Source organism: Tauraco erythrolophus, chromosome Z (assembly GCF_009769465.1).
Source record: "Tauraco erythrolophus isolate bTauEry1 chromosome Z, bTauEry1.pri, whole genome shotgun sequence".
Lineage (NCBI taxonomy): Eukaryota > Metazoa > Chordata > Aves > Musophagiformes > Musophagidae > Tauraco > Tauraco erythrolophus.
In genome coordinates, this window is record NC_141496.1 from 64,737,571 (window position 1) to 64,765,456 (window position 27,886).

At 48.7% G+C, this 27,886-nt stretch overlaps 1 protein-coding gene across 1 annotated transcript; it reads right to left on the reverse strand.

Annotated features, from left to right (window-relative positions):
• On the reverse strand, positions 1–27,886 carry SLC49A3 (solute carrier family 49 member 3). The gene is made up of 10 exons (XM_086629574.1): positions 27,758–27,886; positions 17,318–17,476; positions 16,195–16,414; positions 6,998–7,074; positions 6,758–6,895; positions 6,079–6,195; positions 4,331–4,483; positions 2,342–2,499; positions 1,508–1,620; positions 1–155 (listed from the first exon to the last, which is right to left on the reverse strand). The coding sequence occupies exons 1-10, from the start codon at positions 27,884–27,886 to the stop codon at positions 1–3; spliced, it is 1,419 nt and encodes a 472-aa protein (XP_086485700.1).

The window sequence follows — 27,886 nt, forward strand, 5'->3', positions numbered from 1 at the left end:
TTAGGCTTCAGGGACATCTGATGTTTCTGTATCTTCTGCCTTAACCGAATCACCACTGTTTGTCTCAGCATGGAGCCTCTTGTAGTCAGTGTGGAAGAAGATGACGTAGAAACAAGCCATAGCACTGCAGAGGCCAGCCAGCACCAGTACTGGAGCTGCAAGGAAGACACGCTTTAGATGGCGAATTCATAAGGACAGTGTGCAGCTTGCAGTGCAGCAATGCCAGTTTGGTAACAGCCAAACCCTGTCTCATGTAACACTGGCACAGGAAGATTTGGGTGAAATGAAAGCTTCCAGGACTCTTGTCCTGCATGACCCTACGGGTTGGTGGTCTTACATTAGTGTACACAGTGTGTCTGTGGGAGTGTGTTCCTGTGTATGTGTACACTTTTGTGTGTTGGGGGGTGATGAAAAACATTATAGGAAGGACTGAATCAAAAGACTTGAGCTTCATAAGAGAACAAGTCCACACAGGTAGTGATTCTTGTATCATCTGAGAGCAAAGTGTACAAAAGGTTCACTCAGGATAAACAATCAAAGAAAAAATTGTGTTGAAAGAACCTTTTCTGAAGAAAAAGAAGTAAATCTAAAAGGCTATGCAACAAGGCCTGGAAGTAGTCACATTCTCATTCCAGCAATGTCTCAAATAAACACCTCCACGCCTTTCTCCACAGATGTCCCTGCATGTATCAGACCACAAAGTAAGTAGGAATGGGTACCTAACCATGAGATCCAGCTCTGATCCAATGAGATGGAGAGTTATGGGCTTTCAAACATGTAGCAGTCAAACTGCTTTTTGAGGGCAGTTTCTGTGAAGCCTTGTTCCCTGCCAGCTAGTGGAGCTTGTTCTGGAGAGTTTCTGCTCGGCCAAGCAGGATACATTTAAAAGGTGTTTGTGTCCCCCCAGGACTTTGTGTCATTATTACATAAATATGAACCAGCTGAGAGATCAAGCCCAGGGTTCAGCCTGCAGTGAAAACACATTTGTGCTCCTTTTCATCTCAGTTGCCATCTCTTCTCCAGACCAGCTATGAAAGGAAGGGAAATGAGCAATAAGTCAGAACAAAAATATACCGACACGTTGCAAACCCAGGCAGCTGTGAGTGCAGAAGCCAGGAGTAGATTTCAGTCAATGCATTTGTAGTCTTCGCCTCCCACACTGTGAAGCAGCACTGGCTGTGGTATGTGGAGAGTGTCTTCCCCCCAGAACAGCTGCTTTCTAGTTTGATGAAGCTTAGGTCTCAGCAGGGTGGCCATAACAGAAATTTTAACCCAGAGCCAGCAGCAGCATTCATGGCACCTTAGAGGTCTTCCCATTTCAATCTTGCAGGCCTAGTTTACCCCAGAAGCAGCAAGGAGAGCCCCATCAGGTTGGGAAAGGTGGCTCAGAGATGTGCTACAACAGGCATCAGTCTTGCAGGCTTCCTCACAGTGAGACCTAGAGGAGACTGGTGGGTATGCGGAGTGCAGTTGAGTGTCCAGCATCATTTCCCAAGGTCATACTTACTTGTCCAGTCCAGGGCTCCATCCTGGTCAAGGGCGCAGGTGGAGGATGGATCCTCAGAAACATGCACAGTGAGGGCTTGTAGCAGAATCATTAAAACCACACCTTCAATCTGGCTGTGGGGAGAAGCCGACATTCATTCATGGCGCCTGCCCAATTCATCAGTGCTGCGGACAAGCCCAGGTTCCCCAGTGGGCAGAAAGCGAGGCCCCTTTCTGGAGCAAGGTCCTTCTAGCAGAGAAAGCTACTGCTGGCTTCCTCTGGCCCAGGCGCTTGGTTAAGTGGCCTTGGCTGACAGGGTGTCCAGGCCACGTACTTCACTGCTTAGGACTCCAACAAGTCATTCCTGCTGCAGTCCAGTGCCCGCCCTGGGTATGTAAGTTGATCACAGGAAGGACTGTCACTGCCCCACCTGTTGTGACCAGCTGCCCTGTGAGTGATGAACCCCATCTCCCTCAGCAGAGCACTGAGACGCAACGAGTCCCTGTACTGCTGTGGGAATGGGTGCTCCTCTCAGGCACACAGCCCCCTGCTTCAAAGCTGGTAATGGTTAATATCCCACCTTGTGCCAAGCAAGGGAGACCTTCATCTTCCTTCTTGCTTTTCTTGCACCAATTCCACATAATCCTCCTTGCTTAAAAACCTTTAGCTCTTCAGCCCTACAGCTCAGCCAGCCTGCTCTCCCTTGCCACAGTCATGTGCACAGACACCAGAGACAAGTCCAGGATGGGCTAGCACCAATGTCCATGCTCTTCTCTTATCTGCACCCACACCCCTCTGTGTGTGTATGTTTGAACCCAAGCTCAGCTGTCAATTGGATTTAACCTGACTGCTTACCTTGCAACAAAAATCAAGCCTGTAGATGTGCCTTCTCCCACAGGGTAGGAGCACTCCACAGCCAGCTCCATGGCAATGGGGTAGATGGCAAAACCGAAGAAACCAAAGAGTGAGCTGGTGATGGCCAGCATGGCAGCCTGATGCCTGAACCGAGACGTCTGCAGGCAGAAAAGCAACACCAAAGTCTCAGTGTCGGCACTGCTGTGCAGAAAGTCTATGAACCCATAACCTGCAGGAAATCCTAAGGGTTCACTGTTCTTGCCAGTACCTTCCCTACCTGTTTCTGAAATCTCTCTTTTACCTCCAACCCCCTAGACACAACAAATGGCTACATGATGGAGATTTAGCTGCTGAATTTAAGCAACAGGAGAGAGGATCAGTAGAATTACCTGAAAAGCATTGATGTGACTGTATTACTGTGACTTGACTTCCTGGTCAGTAACTTAGCAGGAATGCACTCAGCATATCTGCAGCACTAAGTGAAACACTCACCTTCCTCCCAATGGAAGCTTGCATTTCAGAAGTGGTGTTTGCATTGGGTTACGTATGAGAATTCACTGGGTTGCTGAAGCTCATTCATAAGGAAAACTACTTCTTATCATGTCAGACTCATGTTTGTAATATTGCGAGTTTACCACAAAAAGAACCCCACAAAACAAACAAAAAAAAACACCGGAAAGATTCACAAACCCTAGAGATTAGTTTAGTGCCTAGAACAGCCTTAGTCCTTAACTCTGGAGGAAAGAGCATGGCCTTGTCCAGCCAATGTCCGTAAAATCAAGGGCATAAATCCTGCAGCCACAGTGCTGGTACCTCCTTCCTTAACCATGTAATAAATTCCCACAGAGGAACACGCCACGTGTCTGTCCTGGCACGGCTCCAGCAGGCCTGGCCGAGCTAAACTGATAAAGGCAAGGAAAACTCTGTGTGTGTCTGGAATCTGAGTTCGAAGTGTCAAGGTATCAAACCGATTTGAATGGGTGTTTTTTGTTTTACTACTTTGAACTAGTAGTTCATCTGTATGGGATGGATGGAAGGGGAGGAGGGAAAGGTTTGCTTGTTGCTCCTGACACAGCCTCTTGCCTACTCTGTGCTTTGCCCGAGCCCTGGCATGGTGACTTGTATTCAGAGCATCGCCCCAACAAATGCCAGAGTACTAAGGGGCAAAATGCAAGATCTGCTTTAGGCACCTTGTCCTACACTGAGAAAGACATTGCATTTCTCTCTCTTTAATGTGGATCTAACATCACTGGGATCTTGGCCCAGGGAGAGGTGAGATCATGCCGTATTGAAACTGGGTTTTTCAACACACAGGAGAAATGCACAGCATAAGCCTGTTGAGAAAGCAGAGACATGCACCAGTCTGGGTCCCCTGCAGTGCTAGGAGTCCTGTGCTTCATGCCCAGGTTCCTGCTGGGTGATGACTCCCATTGGTGATGACTATGCTTGAGTGCCGTATTTGCACTCCAGCCCCATGGGTGTAAACTCTCCAGGTTCTGCACCCCTCTCCTGGCTGGATTCAAGCATCCTCTTTTCCTTCATGTTCCTCATCTTGTCCTCCTCGAGGAACTACTGCAGAACTAGGCACATAACTAGGTCCCTTCTGCTAATCTTACACTCCTGGCAGCTGCCACTGTTAAAGGCAGGTGCTGGAAAAACTATAGCATTCTTGTTTATTTTTGTAAGATATTTAGCAATTCCATTTCTTTTTGGAAAGAATTGTCTCAGGGCCAGTGAACAAACATTGTGATCCAAAGTAAGGAAATGAAATTATGCCAATTTATTCATATCCTGAAGCAGGCTGTCTCAGGCTCTACAGTGACTCTGAAATCCTCAGTAAAGGGTTTTTCTTTAAAACATTCATAGCCCAAAGAGATAATCCCAAAGCATAAATTCTATGACATCAAATGACCTTGGTTTTAGTTGATGATTATTGGATGGCAACAGAACTAAGCCCACAGGTATGGTGCAATGCAAGGGAGAACTCACCACTGCAAACATGGTGCTGGCAACTGCACTCAGACAGAAACAAATCTTGGTGGATTCTATGAACTTCCTTGTCCGGTCGACATACAGGCCCAGCAGGAAAGCACCCAGCAAACCACACACTGTGAACAGCGCACCATTCAGGCCAGCAAATTCCTGGAGGCAGAAGAACAAGTAACTGAGCAACTAGAGCAGTTAGGAAAGAGGTTTGAGTGTCACTGACCCATCTGCCTGCTGCTCGTGCGTCACTTACGGAGGCAGTAAAAGCTTCCCTGCCTATTGCAATAGCTGAGGCCTCCAGAGGGCTCTGCACAGTAAATCACAGAGCCCAGGCACTGCTACAAGTGTGTGGGGACGGCAGGGTCATAGCAGTCCCAAGGTCTCAACGGATGACAAGTCTCTGCACACCTGGCAATGGAGGCTGGGTGCAGAGCAGCAGCAGTTCCCTGGCATTAAATGCTCCAGCCTGGGCATGAGACTGTTCTTGGCTCCTCCAGGGGCAATCAGGTGCTTTGTCCACACTGTAGTAACAGGTTCAACTGCCTTGGGATCTGCTCTTGTTCATAATCGTGGTCCTGGCCCCTTTCTTACCAGGGACCTGCACTGGTGGAATGCCTTCCACAAGGCTGGCAGCCCCAAAGTGTGTTAGATGAGTTACAGCATCACCAGCTGTAGCAAGGAGGTCTAATTAGAGAGGTAGTGAATAGTAGGATAGGGAACAAGCTCTGTTGCCTGCAGTGACTATCTTTGCTTGTCTCACTCCTTCAGCTCTGTAAGAATTCAAATGCAGACACCAATCGTGAAAGCAAGGAAGCTTTAACAAATTTGGGTAAATATTTTTGGGAGCCTCAGGGGCAGACTGGAAGGAAAAGGTATCTAGAAGAGCTTCTGAGGGCTAAAGAGCCAGGGCAAGCCAGTCACACACAGACAAAAGCATCATGATTCACAGAAAGCAAGGCTGCAAAGTTTAAAAGGTTTCCAGTTAAAAGCCAATGGAGTGTGCAAGTGTGACCTGGCTATGGATCACTGAGCCAGCTATCAGACCTGGGAGGTGAGAGGGAGCGGACAGAGACTAGACATGCAGATGTGCATACATAACAGCTGGAGAGGGGATACAAGCAGCAGGACTGATGTGCTCCCTCTCCGAGGGGAAAAATGGGAACTGGTGCAGTCCCTTGCTATGGCAGGGAGAGAGCAGGACGAACCAGCTGTGCATACACGGTGCTCAACTGTAAAAGCAGCACCTGGCTAGTGTCACAGGAAGAATGGGAAACAGCTGTCACAGTACCTGTGACTTTGCTGCCCTGGCTTCACGTAAGACTGTGCAAAGAGGAAAACACATTTGCATCGGCCTGCCTTCAGCTTCACTCTAGGGCCTGCCTGGGACCCATCCTACTGTGAGGAACGTGTCAGAAGGCTGCATAGACATCAGAGCTCTGGAGTGGCTTAGAAAAAACACAATACTCTTTTTTTCCTAAAAAGTATTAGAGGAGTAAATTTTTTTCATCTGCAAATGGGAGTCTGGCCATGGGCAGTAATGAAAATGCAGATCATCCATTATACCGAGAGATTGACTGTACACTGGATCAATGTACTGCCTAATCTATACTAGATAATGTGAGCAAATAAGATATGAGACAGTGCAGCATATTCAACTGTCTTCATTTTGCTCCAAGTCCCTTACCAGGGAAAATAATTTTGATTGTATCATAGATGATGCAGACAATGGGGAGGAAAGGAGGAAGACTCACATTTGAATACCCCTTTTCACAAAGGATCTGTTCTAGTAGAGCTGAGAAGCAGGTGAACATCCCAATTCCTCCTCCAAAGCACACTGCCAGGATGATGTACGGCTTGTTTCTCAGGAGCTAGAGAAAGAAGTTAATTTAAACAACTGGAGGGGGAAAAAAGGCCTGGCTGTGACAGTAGACTTGCAGTTCAGTGGCTCTGTCCCCTCAGCTGGAAATGGTGACAGGGCCACCCTGTGATCATTAGAGGAGTTTGGCTCTCCCCTGTCAGTTCAGCCAGAGGACAAATTAAAATGGGAACCATGTAGGGAGGAAGGATCTCTTCAGCGCCCAAATTCTTCCTTCATTTTGCCATGCGCTGTCCTACCTGTTAACACATCTGCTCAGAAGGCTCACGTTGTGTGGTCCTCTTGGAGGAGCCCAGGTGCGCCTGTTTGAGCTAGCCGAACGTCAGCCAGCCCACAGCCGAGCAGTCAGATAGTGTCTCTTGCAGCTTTGCTGTGAGCAGCTTCCACTCTCTGAGGAAGGAAGGGATCCCAGTCTCCTTCACGGGGCTTTGCATGGCAGGTTCAGTGGAGCAGAGTTCAGAGTCTGCTTTGACAGCAGATTGCCCAGCATATCCCTTTCTGGCAGGGCTGCATCCCTCATTCCAGCACTGGTCTCCCTCTGCTACAGCACTTACCATTTTGAGCCCCATGAAGAACGGCTGGGAGGTGGAGTTAGTGGCACTGGCCGAAGGTGGTGTTGGAGGAACCTTCTCATGAATCCCCACAGTTGCTAGAGCACAGGCTGTTACTGCTGGGATGGCATAAACACCTAGCTACACAGCACAAAGTAAAGACATGTTACCAACCTTTCCAGCTCCGCTGCCTCCAAATAAATAAATAAATCAGCTGGACTGATTAAAGCAGTTTTCATTTACCATCAATGGGATATGCTTTCCTTCAGGAACTAGTGCAGGTGACAGCACGTTTGCTATAAGAATACCCAAGGGATTGGCTGGAAGGATATAAAACAGAGAGACACTTTTTTCATGCAAACAATCAGAATCATGTGTCCACACCTACTGCCAGTCAGCACCAGAGCTGCAGTGTGCAGCAGAGCAATGAATAAGGACAGAACAAGGCATATATAGGGAGAAACCAGGAGAGGAACATTTGGAGAAGCTGACTGTGTGGTCTTACTGTTGCCACATCTGTTCCCTCACCCCCATGAAGTCCATTCTATAAACCCATTTCCCTACAACCCCAAACTCCTGTAAACTGGTTTTCATGTATGAACTACAGTGTCCTCACCCTCACAAGGTTGCCTTACGAAATGCTAAGCTGAAAGGACAGAATGAAGATGGACGAATCCATGTCATCTGTCTTGATGTTATACAGCAGCAGTAACAAATAGAGGTGCTTTCCCTTCTTTACTCCCGCTATGCCATTAGGCATGTATACATATAGATAAGATCCCTCTGAGCCTTCTCAAGGATGAACAGTCTCAGCTTTCTCAACATGGGCTGGCATGACAGATGCTCCCTTCCTTTAATTGCCTTAGTGGCTCTTAACTGGACTTACACTAATATATCCATGTCCTTCTTGTACTAAGGAGTCTAGAACTGGACACGGCTCTTCAAATGTGGACGGGGGACCTCCCTCAAGCTGCTGGCAATGCTCTTCCCAATGGTTACCAGTGTGATAGTTTGATGTGTGGGGGGGTGTTCTGGTGGCAGGGGAGGGGATTTGCTCCCTGTGCCACCAGATCTGAGTCCCATCCCCCCCGGGGGAGGTTGAGCCAAGGCGGCGCCTCTGCGAATTGCCCTATTTAAGTTGAGACAAAGGGGCGGGAAAAGGGGCTTTTTGCTCAGGAGCGAGGAGAGAGCAGGAGGGCGCTGCCCTCGCTCCCGGCTCCCGGCCGAGCGGCCGCTCGGGCCCGGGCCGGCGCCATGTGCTCAAGATGGCGCCGGGGGAGCCACATGGGGGACTCGGTAAGCACCCCGCTCCCGGGGTGCCCGCCGGGCCGAGCTCCCCCAGAGAGGATTAATATCTAAGAGAAGACAACCACAACGACCGGGTCAGCAAAGATGGAGCAGGAGGAGGTGTGCTGGAGCTGAGGCTTCCCTTGCAAATCGGTGTGAGATGGCAGGCGGCCCCCCTGCAGCCAGGGTGTACTCGGCGGAGCAGCGACCCACTCGCGGCCTGTGGAGAAACCCACGTCGGGAAGGAGATGCCTGAGCCCAGGAGAGGTCGTGGAGCAGGGGATGCGCGACCAGGTACTGTTGATAATGGGGCATGGAATGCACGACGAGGTCGTGGAGGCATCTGGAGACCGTGGGACGACCCACGCCGACGCGAGTGGCAGCAGCTCCCTAAGAGGCCGAGACTGGTAAAGCCCGAACTGGTGCGATCCATGGGGAGGATTGCAATCCTGCGGGCAGGACTTACTTTGGAAAAGTTTGGGGACTTTTTTCTTTGTGAGTAGGGGATCCACCGAAGCAAGGGAAAAATGGTGTAAAGACTCCTCCTCCTTTAAGAAAGGAGCGGCAGTGAACAACATGGATGAACTGACCTGTACTCCCCCATTCCCTGTCTCCCTGCGCCGCTGGGGGGAAGACAGAGCCAGGAACGAAAGGAAAATAGGGGGTGGGGAGGTGTTGTTTTAAGATCTGGCCTTGTTTTCTTTTTTTTCTCCTCTCAAGTAACTGGTTTCGTTCCCCTATGTCCCTTGTTTAGTAACTGTTAATAAATTGTTTTGTTTTTTTAAGAAGATAAGCCTGAGTCATGTTTTGCCCGAGACCATGGTTGGTGGGTGCTCCCTTTTCGGTTCTTGTCTCGACCCTCAGTCCAAAAAAAAAACCACGACAACCAGGATGCCATTGATCTTCTTTGCCAAAAGAGCATGAAAAGCAGGAAAGCCCTATGACAGCTCTCTAAAGTGACACTAGGTCATTCCTGACACCTTTCAAGCCAATACATTTCCTCAGTAAAGCTCAAGCTGGCATACAAGTTGATCTCTGCTACCAACTACAAAAATCACATTGCAGAAGAGAATCTTGGACACTTGGCTGTACTGGAGCAGGGGGTTGCCTTGTTATGGGGCTGGAGCTGAGCAGCGTGTGAAGCAGCACTCCTGGCAGTCAGCCTGGGAACGTCCAAAGCTGAAGGAGAAAATTTTTTAACTTTAAGACAATATTCTGTAAACAGTCAATCAAGTGAAGTTGATTTCCTACTTGTGTGCAAGGATGGGGTTAGGAAAGCCAAAGCCAACCTGGAATTGAGTCTGGTGAGAGGTGTAAAAGGCAACAAGAATGGTTTCTACAAGTATATTAGTAGCAAAATAAAGGTTATGGAAAATGTAGGCCTGCTGCTGGATGGAGCAGGAGACTTGGTGACAACCGACATGGAAAAGGCCATGGTATTCAATGCCTTTTTCACCTCAGTCTTTAGTGATAAGACTGGCCTTCAGCTCTGAGACCAGAGGTAAAGTCTGGAGCAAGAAATATTTACTCTCAGTGAAGGAGAACTAGGTTAGGGAACATTAAATAGACCAGACATACACAAGTCCATGGGACTGATGGGATGCACCAATCGGTGCTGAGGGAGCAGGCCATTTTCATTGCAAGGCCGTTCTTGGCTATCTGTAAAAAGCCTCTGCAATTCCAAGAGGCTCCTCAGGACTAGAAGAGAGCGAATGTCTCCCATCTTCAAGAAGGGCAAGAAGGGGAATCCAAGGAACTCCAGATCTTTCAGTCTCTCTTTGATTCCTGGAAAGGTCATGGAACAACTAATTCTGGACACTATTTCCAGGCACACAAAGGACAACAAGGTGAACAGGAGTAGTCAGCAAAGGAGAAATGCTTAACTAACCTAATAGCTTTGTACAGTGAGGTAACAGGCTGGGGGGAAGAGGGGAGAGCACTGGATGGTTTTTATCTTAACTTCACTAAGGCTGTTGATGCTGTCTCCCATAACACCCTCACAGACAAGCTGACGAAGCACTGGCTAGATAAGTGGGCAACGAGATGAACTGAAAGTCTAATGAATAGCTGGGCCCAGAGGATTATCATCACTGGCATGAAGTCCAGCTGGAGGCCAGTCACTAGTAGTGCTCGCCAGGGGTTGATACTGGGGCGAATGCAGTTTAACCTTAATGATCATAGAATCATAGAATCATAGAATGGCATAGGTTGGAAGGGACCTCAGAGATCATCTAATCCAACCTCCCTGTCATGGGCAGGGATGCCTCTCAACTAGATCAGGCTACTCAAGGCTCTGTCCAACCTGGCCTTGAACACCTCCAGGGAGGGGGCATCCACAACTTCTCTGGGAAATTTATTCCAAAGTCTTACCACCCTCGCACTGAAGAATTTCTTCCTAAGATCTGATCTAAATCTGTTCTCCTTCAACTTAAACCCATTTCCCCTTGTCCTATCAGTGTACACTCTAGTAAAAAGTCCCTCCCCAGCCTTCCTGTAGGTTCCCTTCAGGTATTGGAAGGCAGCTATTAGGTCCCCCCAAAGTCTTCTCTTATCAAGGCTGAACAATCCCAGCTCCTGCAACCTGTCCTCGTAGCAGAGGTGCTCCAGCCCCTGGATCATCTTTGTGGCCCTCCTCTGAACACGCTCTAACAAATCTATGTCTCTCTTATGGTGGGGACACCAGAACTGGACACAGTATTCGAGGTGGGGTCTCACAAGAGCAGAGTAAAGGGGGAGAATCACCTCTCTTGACCCACTGACCATGCTTCTCTTGATACATCCCAGGATGCGGTTGGCCTTCTGGGCCGCATGAGCACACTGCCGGCTCATGTTGAGCTTCTTATCTATAAACACCTCCAAGTCCTTCTCTTCAGGGCTACTCTCAACCCACTCTGTGCCCAGTTTGTATCTGTACCCAGGATTGGCCCGATCCAGGTGAAGGACCTTGCATTTTGACTTGTTGAAGCTCATGCAGTTAGTACTGGCCCATTTCTCAAGCCTATCGAGGTCCCTCTGTATGGCACCTCTTCCCTCAAGTGAGTCCACGGCACCACACAACTTGGTGTTGTCGGCAAACTTACTGAGGGTGCACTCAGTGCCGTCATCCATGTCACTGACAAAGATGTTGAACAGCACTGGACCCAGAACAGACCCCTGAGGAACATCGCTTGACACTGGTCTCCATGTAGACATCGAGCCATTGACCACAACTCTTTGAGTGCGACCATCCAGCCAGTTCTTTATCCACCGAGTGGTCCATCTGATCTCAAGAGGTACCTTCCAATCCTGCCTGTTCTGTGATTCTGCTGAGGCACCATTAATAGTGCTACAGCGCACAACAATCGTAGCATTTCTGCTCTGTACTTGGGAAAGTACTAGCTTATGATCCTGGTGAAATGTTACCTGCTTCTAAGTACATGGACACAATTAAACAGCAGTTTCCTAGGAGCTGGAGCAATGCTTCTCCATTGGGCTTTGTAGGGGACTGCCTGAAAACTACTATCAGGTGTTTCCGTGAACTACTGGCATTCTGAACCAGTTCTGGAAGGTATGGGTGCGGGGTGGAAATGTGAGCATTCAGCTATGTTTCAAAAGATTAAGTGAGACTATCTGAGCAATTACAAGGTTTCAGCTGCCTTCTTTTCTTCGGAAGAAAAATTATATGAGCCTAGACGAAGAAGGGAAAGGAGTTAATCAACTGTACATTATGGTCCAGGGGTCCTGGTGGATTAGCTTGCAGTACGCTGCCATGGAGCTGCGTGTTTTGTGGACAGTGATGCTGATGCACTAAAACTCTGCAGGGTGCAGAAAATGGCATGCTGACAGACCACAGTAAATGAAGAATCCCATGGATGAAGCAGAGGCCACTTTAGTGGACTCAGAAAGTCTTTCTTCTCCTGACACAGGAGAATTTCTCATGGTCTTCACAGAGGATCAGTTCTTGGCCCTGCACTACTTCTCTGTGATTAAGTCTCTACAAGTGATGGAGAGGACTGAGATACCGTAAATACTCGAGAGCATGGCTGAGTCACAGTGATTTCAGTTGCTCAGCAGGATCCTGGGTGCAGGGTCCATTTTTATCTGCACACAAGCACAGGGAAGCCTACCCAGAGATACTAACTGGAGCTGTGAGGATACTGACAGGAGGCTGCAGGGCCAGTTTCTGTGTGCAGCACTGACACCAACAGTACAGCAATGCTGAGTGCTGCTCTGGCATTAACACAGACAACGATAAATTGGACCAAGCTCAGAGAAAAAGCACCTGTGAGCAACTGGCAGGCATGGAGACATGTGGGAAGAGGCAAAGGGAAATGTGCCTGTAAAATGACTAGGTTGGAGCCGTTCAGTCTTTCTAGACAAAGGAGAGAAGAGGTGACTGTCCATAACTACCTGACAAACAAGAGCAACAAGACTGAATAGCTGGGGGATAAGGAGCATCGAGACGAGAAGTAACATGTAGACATTTGCCGGTGAAGTAATTAACCACTGGAGCAGATGACTGGGGCTGTGGCAGATGCTCCTTCTAGGCAATAATTAAACTTTCTTGAAATAAAATCCTCATTTTGTACAGCAGACAATAATGGTGTAACCAGACATTATTAATGGAAGCTCTCTACACAGCAATATGCAGGTATTGCAGCATATAATAATCACAGCCCATTCAGTTCTCACACTGATATCTCAACATGCCACAGATTGAACAGCTTCAGGTCTTGGGTTTCCACTGGTCCCTGCTTTTCAGTTTTATTCTTTCCCATAATTAGATCCATTTGTTCCTGTAAGGATGGAGGACACTATGTGAAAGAAATGCTCTTTGGCTGCTCTAGCTCTCCTCTCACTTAAAAAGAGCAAGTTGTCTGCAGGCTGGGGTCCTTCGAGGCAGTGAAGGACTGAGTTCACAGTAGTCTCTGGCAGTACTTGTACTGGACCACATTAACAACAGAGCTGCTTCTTCAGCAGGGAAGGTGAAGGTCTATCTCAGCCCTGGGAAGCAAGGTGAGCCATCAGGTGTCAGTCTCACCTCTGTGCCTGGCAAGATCATGGAGCAGATCCTCCTGGCGACTATGCTAAGGCACATAGAAAACAAGGAGGTGATTGGTGACAGCCAACATGGCTTCACTAAGGGCAAATCCTGCCTGACTAATTTGGTGGCCTTCTATGATGAGGTTACAGCATTGATGGGTAGGGGAAGAGCAACTGACATTGTCTACCTGGACTTATCCAAAGCATTTGATACTGTCCCACACGACATTCTTGTCTCTAAACTGGAGAGACATGATTTTGATGGATGGACCACTCGGTGAATAAGGAATTGGCTGGATGGTCGCACTCAAAGAGTTGTGGTCAACGGTTCAATGTCCACATGGAGGCCAGTGACGAGTGGTGTTCCACAGGGGTCAGTACTGGGACCAGTGCTATTTAACATCTTTGTTGGAGACATGGACAGTGGGATTGTGTGCACCCTCAGCAAGTTTGCAGATGACACCAAGTTGTGTGGTGTTGTGGACACGCTGGAGGGAAGGGATGCCATCCAGAGGGACCTTGACAGGCTGGAGAGATGGGCCTGTGAGAACCTCATGAAGTTCAACAAGGCCAAGTGCAAGGTCCTGCATGTGGGTCGGGGCAATCTCAAGCACAAGTACAGGCTGGGTGGAGAATGGATTGAGAGCAGCCCGGAGGAAAAGGACTTGGGAGTGCTGGTGGATGAGAAGCTCAACATGAGTCAGCAATGTGCACTGGCAGCCCAGAAAGCCAACCGTATCCTGGGCTGTATCAAAACAAATGTGGCCAGCAGGTTGAGGGAAGTGATTCTGCCTCTCTACTCTGTTCTTGTGAGACCCCACCTGGAATACTGTGTTCAGCTCTGGAGTCCCCAACACAAGAAGGACATAGAGCTACTGGAACGAGTCCAGAGGAGGGCCACGAAGATGATCCGAGGGCTGGAGCACCTCTGCTATGAAGACAGGCTGCGAGAGTTGGGGCTGTTCAGCCTGGAGAAGAGAAGGCTCCAGGGTGATCTTATTGCAGCCTTCCAGTACCTAAAGGGGGCCTACAGGAAAGCTGGGGAGGGGCTTTTTACAAGGGTGTGTAGTGATAGGACAAGGGGCAATGGATTTAAACTGAAAGAGGGCAGATTTAGGTTAGATATATGTCCTAGTTTTAGGTGGGACAGATTTAGCTCTTCTTTTTAACAGCTAGAAGAGCTCCGTGTTTTGGTTTTACTCAGAGGCTCGCTCTGAGAAGAACATTGATAACAAGCTGATGTTTGAGACTCCAAGGACTTTTCAGTGTGCCAGAGTGCAGAAACACGGCGGGATAAGGGGGGAGCATAGCAGGGACAAGGGGGACATGATTCCCCTTGTGATTTGTTGGAACTTTGATTCCCCTTGTGATTTGTGAAGATTGAGGAGCAAACTGGCCAATTAGTATTCCATATCATGCAGCGTCATGCCCAGTATAAAAGTGAGGGGCAGCCGGACAGAAGGGCTTTTGCGCTTTGGCTCTTTCGCCGCTTTTGCGCTTTTGCTCTATTGCTTTTTTTTTCCCCTCTTTCTTCCAGTACTCCCACTCTCACAGTACTCTCTCTCTCTCTCTGCCCCTCTCTATTTCGGGGCCTCACGTTCGTCCATGATTTGCAGCTTCGTGACGAGACGGGCTTCGCATACGAGGGGGTGGTGAGCACCTACACTGTGTATTAAATCATCTGTATTAAATTGTTCTTATCTCTGCCCACGGGTTTCCCGTTTGTCCTTTAATTCTCTCCCTCATTCCTGGGGGTGGGGGAGTGACCAGCTGCGTGGGGGGGTTCAGCCTAACCCACAACAATATAAGAAAGAAATTTTTCACTCTGAGAGTGGTGAGGCACTGGAACAGGTTGCCCAGAGAAGTTGTGGATGCCCCATCCCTGGCAGTGTTCAAGGCCAGATTGGATGAGGCTTTGGGCAACCTGGTGTAGTGGAGGGTTTCCCTGTCCATGGCAGGAGGGTTGGAACTAGATGATCTTTAAGGTCCCTTCCAACCCTAACCATTCTATGATTCTATGATCAGGTCCACTCTGTTCTAGGGAAGGCAGTGCAAAAAGAATTTATATGTTCTGACACCATAAACCCATTCCTGCTAAACAACAGTGCCCATATTCTGGGTTTGCAGCAGCAAGCTGTATAGGGGTGCTTCTATACCTCCCTTTTCACCATGCCTTCCCCTTCCTCACAACTCCAAGGCAGTGCGGAAGGAAGGTGGCTGTTGGTTCTTTTGACGGAAGGACAAGTGAGGCTCCCCCACACATGTAGGTACTGTGAGACTTCCCAGCTGGAGCTGGAACTTCTCCAAGGACTTCTCAAGTCCTTGGAGAAAGGAGCTAGAGATTTCTTCTGGCTGCTGGGGAGACTGTCACATGGAGGGAGGAAACAGGTCCATCAAGTGCAGCGTCCTGCCTCTAGCAGGGCTCAAAGAAGCTATGAGAAGAATGAGTTTAGAGCAAGCTGTCTGGTGCCTCCCTTCCAGTTTCCCAGCATGCAGGCAATTTGCAAGGCAGATGTGGTTTCTGCGTGGGTAGTCCTGCTACATTTAGCATGCCCAACATGTTCGTGTGGCCAGCTGAGTATATTTTATCTGTGCATGCATATATATCAATTGGGAATACATGCTCAGCCTTGCTACATGACAAACTGATGGATGAAATTGCTACATCAGCCTCACCTCTATGCAGTTACAGAATTTGGCAACTGTGACCACTGCCATCACATGCAATTTGGACACCTTCCTAACAAGCTGCAGAATTAAAGCCATTACAGACTTTAGATTTAGTAACACTGAGGGCTGTCCGCAGCCTCTGTAGTGTTCAGGCAAAAAATGATCACCTTGTCATGGCAGAGAGGAATAAGGCTGGGAGACTGGGTGGACTATTTGGAACTTTGCACCTGGAGGTGGCTAATGCCCACTTCTTGCTCCCCAACAGGGAAACACCTGCCTGTCTAGCGAGGCCTTGAAGGCACTGGTTTAGTGCACATGGCTATGAGACTCTTGGGTAGAGCTGTATTTGCAGGGCCAAATGGCTGCAGTACAGAGGGCTTCCTCCGCTTGCTGCCTCTGAAGGCAAACGAATGCTAGCAAGTTCTGGGAGGCAGCAATATAACTTTGCAGCTATCACTTACACATTGATGCAATCATGTTTGCTGTTGCTCTCTGGTGGTCTGGGAACCATAGTGCTGCCAGTTTTGTCGGTGAAAAGATGATAAGGGGCTGTGCCAGTGCACAAAGGCATTGCCCAATAAACAGGTACCAGTAACTCTGGGAACCCAAGCTCAGGAACTTCAAGACGCTGAACATCCGGATGATGCTACCCGTCATGTTCAGCCATGCGCTCAGGATCACCTGCAGCAAGCAGAAACAGACAGGAGTTATGTGCTGAAGGGCAGAACTTAATGCAACAGAGCAGCATGAGCAGGGTCTCCAGACCCCTTACAGGAGACACTGAGTGATGGTAAAACTGTAAGGAAAGTTGCCTGCAGACCACCCCACCCCTTTGGGCCACTGCAGGATACTCCTGATCCAACACTGAGTTACCTGTCTCCTTAGGGAGCAAGGCAGCTGTCCTGGCCTCACAGGGGAACTACACCACAATGTCACTTACGCAAGATAGCAGCCACTGACATGGAAATGATGAGAAATCCAAAGTTCACTAATTACGCTCTGTTTGCGAGTTTGCGCCATCACCCATATTTTGCTGCAACAATGCAAAGATCATGGCAATGAGTCATCCAGCATACAGATCCTGAAAATGCTCTTCCATACCACCAGTGTCACATTCCACAACACTCTTGCTTCTGGGAAGCCTGTGTAGGGATCCCAAGCTGGCTTAGTGTAGACTAAGCTCTGAGCTGATCGGCCCCTCGCTTGCACCCTGCCCTGCTGCTCCTTAAACTGGCCCTGCAAACAAAATAGCCGTGCTAATGCTTTGCCACAGCAAACCCTACCCAGTTAAAGCAAGCTCTTCAGAATCAGCTCACAGCATCTGTCCCTGTCAGTTGGCTAAGACAATAAAATCTGAAGCAGAAAAGGGCAAGTAGGGATGCAACATTATTCTGACTATTCCCACTGCTCTCCACCTCAGAGGTGATGTGACAGCTATTACTGAACCAGAACAGAGTTTTCAACATGCTCATCCTCTGCAGCATTTGGCAAGACTTCCATTCACAGAATGCATCTTAGTGCTTTGTGCAGCTACTGCTACCTCTAGGTGAAACGCCCTCAGGGAAACAGAACAGTTCAACTCACAGCACATCTGAGCCCCACGCTGTCGAGAATCCATGTCGCCACCAGACCAAATGGGATCGAGATGAGGAGGTACACTATTGAGAGCCAGTTGACCATCTCCAGTGAAATGTGGAAGTAGGCAGCTGTCTTATCAGCCACAGGAGCAAACGTCAGCCACAGCTGCAGGTTAGAAAGCAAAGATGGGTAAGCATGATCACCTCCACCAGAACAGAAATTCAGCATCCCCTCAGACTGTCTAATTGAGTTGTGAAGGGGCTCACTATCTTAGTCCCTCATTGAAATTAAGATGTTAAGGCCGATAATAAAAATTCAAACCCCCAGTGTCTGTAGTTACTCATGCTAGGACTATTTTACCACTGATATCATCATTATCTTGGCCCAGAGCTCCCCTTCATTATCTCATCCCCAATCCTCTGGTCCTGCTGCTGGGAGCTGGCAGAAGCAGAGGTCAGTACATTTTCTGTCCCAGGGTTGAACATGTTGGATCCTGATGCACTTACTTACTTGATGTAAACCACCAGCTACCTTTCTACGTTAGCATAAACAAAACTGAGGCTGCCATCTCCTCTCTGCAACTAAGAGCCTCTTAAACTCAGCCTGGTATTTCTCGTAACCCCTGGATGTGGCCTTGTAAGAGCAACTTTGCTATGTGTCAGCCAAGAGAGATATTATTCCATGCTGTCCTACACACATTCTATAGTTACGAAAGAGCCTAGAAAGTTGCATTATTCAATATATCAGAACACATAACAAGGAAACACAAGAAGTACTTTAATTATCCATTTTAAACTTCTAGTGCCAAACCTGAAAATATTTCCATAAACCTTGTTTTAGGCACTGGTTTCATAAGGTTGCTGTCTGCTTCTAGTTTCTTCTGGGAATGACAAGGCCTGCTTCGATCCTCAAATCAGGTCCAGAGATCATGCCCATGAGAAAGATATGAAGGTACTACCCCAAATTTAAGGATGTTTCCGTAGATTCTTTGCAAAGATGCTCTCTCTGGTACTTTTCAAAAAGACTGCCCTAACCTGAGAACAAGTTTCAATAATACGGATGGAAGAGAAGTTTTGACTGCATTATCAGTGTCCTAGCAAGGACTCCTAGCATCAGCTCTTTCCTCTTCTCTGAAAGAAGATGACATGCCAGATCTCCTGCATGCAACACGAAGCTCACAACGCCATGCTGCGCTCAGACACACCCATGTGTGATCAGTCAAAGGTCTGGCAGGGTGTGGATTTGGTGTTTAGTCAGCTTTTACAATCAGGAGGATGAAGATGCTGGGTGATGAAGGAAATTGTACTCTTGTGAGACAACAAGGTGGCTACTCCAGGTCACTGGGAGGCTCACAGCAGACTTCTAATACAATGAGCTTTTTAAAACTTCCTTGAAATAATATATTATAGTGGAATGATGTTACCATCTTGTCTTGGGAACGAATTTCACCCACCTTTGCTTTTCCAGAACTGGAGTTTTTCCAACTCCAACAGATTGGGATGGGAATTTAAATTTAAACGCTAATGTAACTGTTTAAACGTTACAAGCATCACTAAAGCATGAGCATTAGTTTGATTATGGGATGCTAAACTGCTGCTAAACAAAATACAGCTGTGTATTTCCAGCAACAGCAATTCTCAGTTCCTCACTGCCTTCCAGATGGAGGTGGTGGTGATGAAACACTGTACCAGGAAATAGCATAATTAAAGTTATGATACATTTTATAAGCCCGTTTCAGGTACATTTTCACCCTTCCTGCTCCTCCACACAAGACACTCATGCATGCATGACATCATTAGGAGAATGATCCCACAAGCCAGAGCACAGCACTTTGTGTTCCATGGCTGTGCGCATCTAGGCATGCTGAGATCAAGCACTCTGGCATGTTTCCATTAGACCTAGTAAAACCATTCCTTGCTGAAAACTAAGCATTTGGGCTGCCCTGTATTTCTATCCTAAACAAGAGCTCCAGTTCTAGCATATGTGTGTGAGAGCACAGAAGGTGGCAAGTTGCAGCCTGTCCAAGCCTGAGTTTCTTCTTCAAAATAGGAAGCGGGTTTTACGTCTGGAGAGAAAAAGTATGTTTCTGCTTCCATTTAGGCAGGGGTTGTTTACCATGTGATGCTCTAACAGAGAAACTGAGAACATCGCAATGGAGCTCAAGGTATAGCTGTGGTCAAGGCAGCTGCCAGATGGCCCTGCAACAAAGAGATGGCACTGTGGGGTTTTGCCAACACAGAGAAATTGCCATGGTAAGCAAGTGAGTATGCCACCTTCTGCTTTTAGTTTACCAGCTTCAATGTCTTCATCCACAGTAGTTAGCAAGCTCTTCTGCTGGGAACTAGAGCCCTTATCCTACATGTTGTTCCTGAAACTCCGCACTGCCAAGGCTCGTACTTACGCAGGGACTGCCCTGATACGCATCTCCTCATGCAGACCACGGTGAGGACGATGCAGTTCTCTCCTGGTGAGGTCTAAGTCCCGTAACTTCTAAAGAAGCAGCAGAGACTGAGAGAGGTTTCTCTCTCCTCCACGCCTCAAGGGCCATTGTTTTAACTCAGCTTTGGCACATCAAAAACAGTATCAAAACTCCCCACTGTAGATCACAGACACCAGGTTGCCCAAAGCCTCATCTAACCTGGCTTTGAACACTTCCAGGGATGGGGCATCCACACTCCTCTGGTCAACCTGTTCCAGTACCTCCACCCTCAGAGTGAAGAATTTCTTCCATAGAGTGAAGAATTTCTTCCTTATGCCTAATTTAAATCTCCCCTCTTTCAGTTTAAAGCCATTGCCCCTTGTCCTATCACCACACAAACTTGTAACACTTCCAGCCTTCTTGTAGGCCCCTTTAGGTACTGGAAGCCTGCTAGAAGGTGTCCCCAGAGCCTCCTCTTATCATAGAATCATAGAATCATAGAATGGTTAGTGTTGGAAGGGACCTTAAAGATCATCTAGTTCCAACCCCCCTGCCATGGGCAGAGAAATCCTCCACTACACCAGGTTGCCCAAAGCCTCATCTAACCTGGCCTTGAACACTTCCAGGGATGGGGCAGCCACAACTTCTCTGGGCAACCTGTTCCAGTGCCTCACCACCCTCTGAGTGAAAAATTTCTTCCTTGTATCTAATTGAAATCTGCCCTCTTTCAGTTTAAAGCCATTGCCCCTTGTCCTATCACTACACGCCCTTGTAAAAAGTCCTTCTCCAGCTTTCCTGTAGGCCCCCTCTAAGTACTGGAAGGCTGCAATAAGATGCACCCCACAGCCTTCTCTTCTCCAGGCTGAACACCCCAACTCTCGCAGCCTGTCTTCATAGCAGAGGTGCTCCAGCCCTCAAATGACCTTTGTGGCCCTCCTCTGGACTCGTTCCAGTAGCTCCATGTCCTTCTTGTGTTGGGGACTCCAGAGCTGAACACAGTATTCTAGGTGGGGTATCACGAGAGCAGAGTAGAGGGGCAGAATCACTTCCCTCAACCTGCTGGCCACATTTGTTTTGATGCAGCCCAGGATACGGTTGGCTTTCTGGGCTGCCAGCGCACATTGCCGGCTCATGTTGAGCTTCTCATCCACCAGCACTCCCAAGTCCTTTTCCTCCGGGCTGCTCTCGATCCATTCTCCGCCCAGCCTGTACTTGTGCTTGGGATTGTCCCGACCCACGTGCAGGACCTTGCACTTGGCCTTGTTGAACTTCATGAGGTTCACACAGGCCCATCTCTCCAGCCTGTCAAGGTCCCTCTGGGTGGCATCCCTTTCCTCCAGCATGTCCACAACACCATACAACTTGGTGTCATCTGCAAACTTGCTGAGGGTGCACTCGATCTCCAGGCTGAATCAGCCTGTCTTCGTAGGAGAAGTGCTCCAGCCCTCGGATCATCTTTGTGGCCCTCCTCTGGACCTGCTCCAGCAGCTCCATGTCCTTCTCATGCTGGGGGCCCCAGAGCTGAACACAGTACATTAGGGTGTCATGAGAGCAGAGTAGAGTGGCAGAACCACCTCCCTCGACCTGCTGGCCACCCTTCTTTGGATGCAGCCCAGGATACAGTTGGCTTTCTGGGCTGCAAGTGCACATTGCTGGCTCACATTGAGCTTCTTATCAACCAACACCCAAGTCCTTTTCCTCAGGGCTGCTCTCAATCCATTCTCCACCCAGCTGTGCTTGGGATTGCCCTGACCCATGTACAGGATCTTGCACTTGGCCCTGTTGAACTTCATGAGGTTCTCACAGGCCCAGCTCTCAAGGTCTCTCCAGATGGCATCCTTTCCCTCCAGGGTGTTGACCACACCACACAGCTTGGTGTCATCAACAAACTTGCTGAGGGTGCACTCGATCCCACTGTCTATGTCGCCAACAAAAATGTTAAACAGCACCCGCCCCAATACCGACCTCTGAGGAACGCCACTGGTCACTGGTCTCCACTTGGACATCGAGCTGTTGACTGCAGCTCTTTGAATGTGACCATCCAGTCAATTCCTTATCCATCAAGTGGTCCATCCATCAAATCCATGTCTCTCCAGTTTAGAGACAAGGATGTCGGGCGGGACAGTGTCAAATGCTATGCACAAGTCCAGGTAGATGATGTCAGTTGCTCTTCTCTTATCCACCAACACTGTAACCCCATCACAGAAGGCCACCAGATTTGTCAGGTATAATTTGCCCTTTGTGAAGCCATATTGGTTCTCATCAATCACCTCTTTTTTTTTCCATGTGCCTTAGCATAGTTGCCAGGAGGATCTGCTCCATGATCTTGCTGGGATCTTACCTCACAGATTTTGCATTATTTGTTCTCAAATGACAGTTCCTGCTCTAGTATATTCCAGTATCACTGACCATGGTCACTCATGTTGTAGACCATAGTATTTGGTTCTTCAGCATTTGGGATGGACTTTTCCTTCCCTTCAGATATGGATCTAACAGGATGTTGAAATAGCCACTGTAAGAACATACACCATTTCTTCTCCAAATGCAAGAACTGTAGTTCCTGCATTCTCCTCCTCTCCTGAGCTCAAGTTTTAGAAGTATGTTCATCTCACTGTGATTTCTGAGTTTAGAGACAGCAAAAGCACCAATGCATGCCAGTCTGGGCAGGAAGTCATACCTCAGCACACACTTTTCACTATAAAACCTTCTGCTTTACTCAGTGGGCACAGCAACTGCTGAAGAGGACAGGAGACCCCCTTGAAGACTCATGAGCCTGTTCTGGCTTGGGTACCGCTGCAACTCCCACTGCTTTCAGCACACAGCTGGCTGATTGGGTAGCCACGCCCCATCACTAGAAGAAAAGGACAGAAGACTTTTCCACTCAGTGTCTACTTACATCCTCAATTTCATGAGATCCCCCTCCACACCTCCTTTAACAACAGAGCTGGTGGGATCACCAGGGAAAGCAAGTGAACTGAAACGCAAACCATCCAACTGATACTGATGTTGGAGGGGTACTGGCTCCAGTTTCAGCTCTCCCTCCCTTTGCTTTCACTTTCTTCTAGCTGACATTTTGTTCTCTCTTCTTCTACACTTCCCAGAGACTGCCTGCCCCCATCCCCACTAATTGCAGGCCTGCTTGGGCACTCCTGTAACCAAGAACAGGTTATAGCTGTTCTCATCCTGCTCCCACTTCTAAGCTTCTTTGCTGATCTTTCTGATACCCTTGTAGACTCTTAACTGATTCTCAGACACGGATTCAGCCCTGTTCTCCCAGAATCAGCCCAAACCCTCTAGTTTTTCTCCTGCTCTCATTCCCTCCATCTTCTCCAGGTTCAGTTCCTCTACCCTATTGCCGTTACTGTTTCACCGCCACACCAGACTCTCCAGGACCTGTTTCACCTGTGGACCAAGCTTCTCTCCACCCATTCCAAGAGAGCCCAACATTTGTCCTCCCTCCCACTTCTGCAGGAGGTTACTGGTGTGCTGTGAGTCACCAACTCTCTGTCTGCAGTGCTAGCAAGGTGATGGCTGAAGACAGGAATCCATACAGACTCTACACTTTGGTAAGTAATAGGTGTGATTTGCAGAAGGCAGCACAAATAAACAGCCCCAGGATTTTTGGAGCTCAAAAAGCAGTAATGATATATTGATGCATCACATGTATAACCAGGTGCAGCCCTGCCAGAAGCAGTACCAAAAATGTTATTTTTCATGAAAGGCAAGCTGTTAACCAACATCTACCCTCCTCAGCAACAAAGACTTTAAAGGTGTAAAGGAAAATCATTTGCAGAATGGCAAGTGAATGCAATCAGGCAGGGTGGAAATTAAGCCATTTTGCCATCTCAGTGGTGGTTTGAGCTAGCTAAGGCTGCCATATGGAGTGCTCTTCACTGTCTGGTGTACTGTATAGCTGTGCACAGTGCAGCAATGCCCCTGTAATACCTTCTATGTACAGCTTAAAAAGGAGGAGCCAAGGTACATGAAATGGGACCTTCTGCTTTGAAACAGGCACAGGCACAGCTCACCAATCCCCAAACAGACACTACCTGCAGCAGCTCTCCCAGTCCCAGCATGCTTCCTCCCATGCACCCAGACACTGCTTTGAAAGTGATGTAGGACGTCTTTCTGAGACACACAGGCTGCCTCCTCCCGCTGTGGGACTGTGCTATGAAGCCCTTACACCAGACTCCTCATCTTCAAGGTCAGAAGGGCCAGAGTCTGGAAGCAAACAGCCCCTGGCCTCAACCGAAGGCACCCATGCTGACACAGCAGCCTACAAGTAAGGCCAGAGGTGAGATCTTCAGAAAGGTCAGATCTCTGCCTAGACATCACTCAGCCTCCACAGCTCTGAGGAGGACTAGCAGGACAAGCAGCCAGGCAGCCGCAACTGTGTGTGCATGCGTATCTACAGGGGCACTGCTGGAGCAGACAGGTGTGGGCGAGGAGCGTGTGCACCTTGCCCTGGAGCATGCCAGTCTCCACTTGTGCAGCTCTCCTTCCTCTCCTGAGTACACTAAGTGGTGGTGGAAGTCCTCCAGGCTGGTGAGTCAGGAACCACCCAGGCAAGTGTGAGCCAGCTCCAACCCTCTGCTCTGCTCCTCCTCCCCAGCTTGCTCACGCCGACAAGCACAGAACAGGGCAGGAAACACTCGGTTTCACTCTTCTGGGCATTTCTCTGTCCCCAGCACTAAAGCAAGAAAAAGTTCCTCCTATGAAACACAAAGTTGCCACCTGTTCAGCCTCACAGGAAGGAGGCAATGAGGAAGGAGGTATTTGCCTCAGCAGTTCACGGCTACAGCAGCTGTCAGCACACCCTGAATACTCTTAAACGTTAAGTCTTCAGATTAAAAAACCCACACGCTCAAAACCACAGCATCAGTTTGACAAAATAAATCTGGGGAGCAACTGCAGGCACAGTTATGTCACCCCTAACCAGGAGTGGTGCAAGAGACAGCTGCGGAGGAACCATCTCAGCTTACCTGTGGTCAGAACAGACAAGGGCTTCAGGCAGCAAGTGAAATATACTGATGCCTACTTATAGCCTTCTTAAGATAACACAAGGATTTCTTACACTACCTCGTCAGCTAGGAATTCCCAGAATAGCCATATATAGGAAATGAGAACCAATTCCTGGTAAGATAGTACCCACTTTGTACAGCAGGGAGAGACAGAGGCTTTTAAACTCAGGTCAGTAATAGAGATTCAAGTAAAGAGCTATTTATCCTTGGTGTAAAAGCCTCCCTTAGATCATATTTACCCTACTGTGCTCTGGTTAAAGAAGGGATGTCACATGATGATGCGGAGCAGGAGGAAATAGGGAAGAGTGCCCCTTTCATCACCACATGGTCTGGTGTGGCTTTGCTCAATCACAATCCTCAAACAGACTGAACTAAGAAACATTTCTTTCTCAGCCTGCACTTGCTGCATAACTGAGTGTGCTTTCCTGCAGTTAAGTTGCTCCTACTTTGTATTCCTGACACTGTTAGTCTCTCCCTCTTAGGATTGTCTCCTGCCTGCAACTGATGGTGACACTGAAGGCTACTAACAGAACGCTGCACGTGTGCATTGGTAGGAATAGGCGGAATACAAGGCACCATCCTGGAAGCTTGGTCCAGCACATGAGGCGACCTGTTCTTTCCAAGTCAGACAATTTAAAAGTCATGTGTCCTCACCGTATTCATTTTTCCAAATGGCCTGGCACAGGAATACATAGAACAAAGTGCTGCGTGCAACATCTGCACAGGAATTGAGGACACATCTTAACTTGCAAGGCAATGTTCACACCACAGAACTGGTAAGTTAATCTTCCCATCTGGAACTTTTAAACAGCAACCAACCACTTTGATTTCATGCCCTTTCAACCACTCCCTCCATTTTAATGTGATTTTTATCAGGAACATTTAGGAGAAACTTTAGCATCAGGAAACGTTTGATTACAACTTTGCATATCAGAATACTTGCCATTCCAGACCTTTGCAGTGGCTCAGAAACAGTATTGCCACCTAGGATATTTACCAAGCACACAGTTCCAAAGTGGTGAAGTTCTAGCTCAAGTTCATACTGTGGGAAAACAATACTGCCAGGAAGTTAGCAAGAAACCAAGCAGACAGACAACAGTACAATCTTTCAGGGCTACAAATTTTTCAGCAACATGACTCAGGACTCAGTTATACTTGCAGACGCACTGAAAGGACCTTTTTAAGTAACCCTCCAGTTTCACTGCTAAGGTTTCAGATAAGTCAAAGTCTGACACGACATTCTGCAAAGGTTTTCATACAGCTTCCTTCACCCATGCTATTACAGTCCAATTCTAGCAGGGTGTTTTTTTTCCTGCTGTGTACTGTTATCATGCTGTGCCAAGTAAACAGTAAGCAAGCAGCGGTGCTTCACACTGCTCTTCTGCAGGATGCTTTTTTACACCCTTAAAGGATACACTGATTTTCTCTTGAGAAGGCACATTCATGTTTTGTTTTCCATATACAGCTAAATTCTCACTATATTTTCCCACTTCTCTACTCCAGCACTCTTGCACCATGGAAAACTTGCTCTTCCTTCCCAGCATTTAAATGTTTGCAGGTTGCAGTGCCCTGTCTTGGCTGCCAGACAGCCTGCATTCGCAGCAGGGTAATCCTCAAGCACATGAGTAATTCTACATCAGTCTGATAATTATCAATGATGTCCTCAATGACATAACCAGAGAAGCTGTGGCTGCCCCATCCCTGGAAGTGTCCAAGGCCAGATTGGATGAGGTTTTGAGCAACCTGATCTAGTGGCAGGTGTTCCTGCCCATGGCAGGGGGTTTGGAAGTAGATGGTCTTTAAGGTCCCTTCCAACTTAAATCATTACATGATTCTATAGACGGCGCACAAAGATATGGGCTTCCATCTTGCATACTAGGACTTGTTAAGGGGAAACTTTGTGTGTTTATCTTGATAATTACCAAACTTAGTTCTAATCTGTTAAACAGGTGGGGTGTCATATGGCACCTTTTTTTTCAGGTCTTTCAGAATAAAGTACATGTAGACAACAAGAAGTTCACAAACCTGTATGTTTAGTGCAGAATCACTTCTACACTGTTCTGTATGAGAAACAGATCCCAAAAGGAAACATGATTGCTCCTTTTTCTGGCCAGACAAATCTGCTGTCACAGGCCAGCAATAAGGCAGAGCTAACTCCTGCTCTTTTCCCCAAGGAGCTTCAACACTGTTCTCCTATTCTTAGGTTTGAACAATGTGACCCTCACAGACGCTGGATACTTTCTATTCCTCCCCATGGCCTAGGACGTGGGCTTGGCAGCCATTTCAGCCATGGTCCAGAGGAGCTTTTGCTCCATCCCAGCCTGGCTCGGTGCTGCAATTACATGCTCCTTGTGCTCTTCTAGATCACACATACCCTCCCCGCCCCATCCTACCCTTTCCCCATCACCACTCGTCTATGCCCCAGATCCCACCGGTCAGGAAGGGAGATGTACAGGCCCAAGTCGTAACGGGAGAAAGAGAGTTCAAAAGGAAAAGCCGCTTATTCGATCCTTAAGGCACGGCCAGGCTGAGGCTTCCCCGCGCCGTGCGAGTACAACTGAGCCTCGGTGTCCCAAGGACGAGGGGGTGGATCTGAGACAGCGCACTGGGGCAGAGCCCTGGAGATTTCCTGGCTGCTTCTAGGAAGAGACAGGAGGTGGTTTTGGCTCAGGTGAGCTGTCACCCCATCCTCCCTGGGCAGCGGCAGCAGCAGCAGCCAGAGCTCCGGCACAGGTAGGCAGGAGAGAGGGCTGTTTCCCCTGCCTGCTCTGCGCCTCCTCCTCCGCTCAGGGCTGCTCGGGCACCCGGGGGCCGCCGGTAGCTGCCCCTTCTCCCACCCGCGGCGCGGAGGAGCGTGCCCGCTGCCCGGCGCGGCCCGCACCCCGCAGCCGGTGCCCGCTGCGGAGGCTCCGCCGGCCGCGCGGCGGGAGCCGCTCCCCGCGGCGGCCGAAGCCGCGCGGCCGGCAGGTCTCGGCCGGGCCGGTGCCGCGCCCGCGCCGCACTCACCATGGCGTTGGAGCAGTTCAGCAGGCACACGGCGGCCAGCAGGAACCACCGCCGCCGGTAGGTCTTGAACGGGGCCAGCCGCCCCAGGCCGCGCTCCCCCAGCAGGCTCGCCGCCTCGGCACCCTCCAT

Coding starts and splice junctions, on each gene's coding strand:
- SLC49A3 (XM_086629574.1), bottom strand. CDS start 27,886: ATGGAGGGTGCCGAGGCGGCGAGCCTGCTGGGGGAGCGCGGCCTGGGG. Junction 17,477..27,757: donor TGAACTGCTCCAACGCCATG/GTGAGTGCGGCG, acceptor TCTAACCTGCAG/CTGTGGCTGACGTTTGCTCC. Junction 1,621..2,341: donor GGCTTGATTTTTGTTGCAAG/GTAAGCAGTCAG, acceptor TTCTCCCCACAG/CCAGATTGAAGGTGTGGTTT.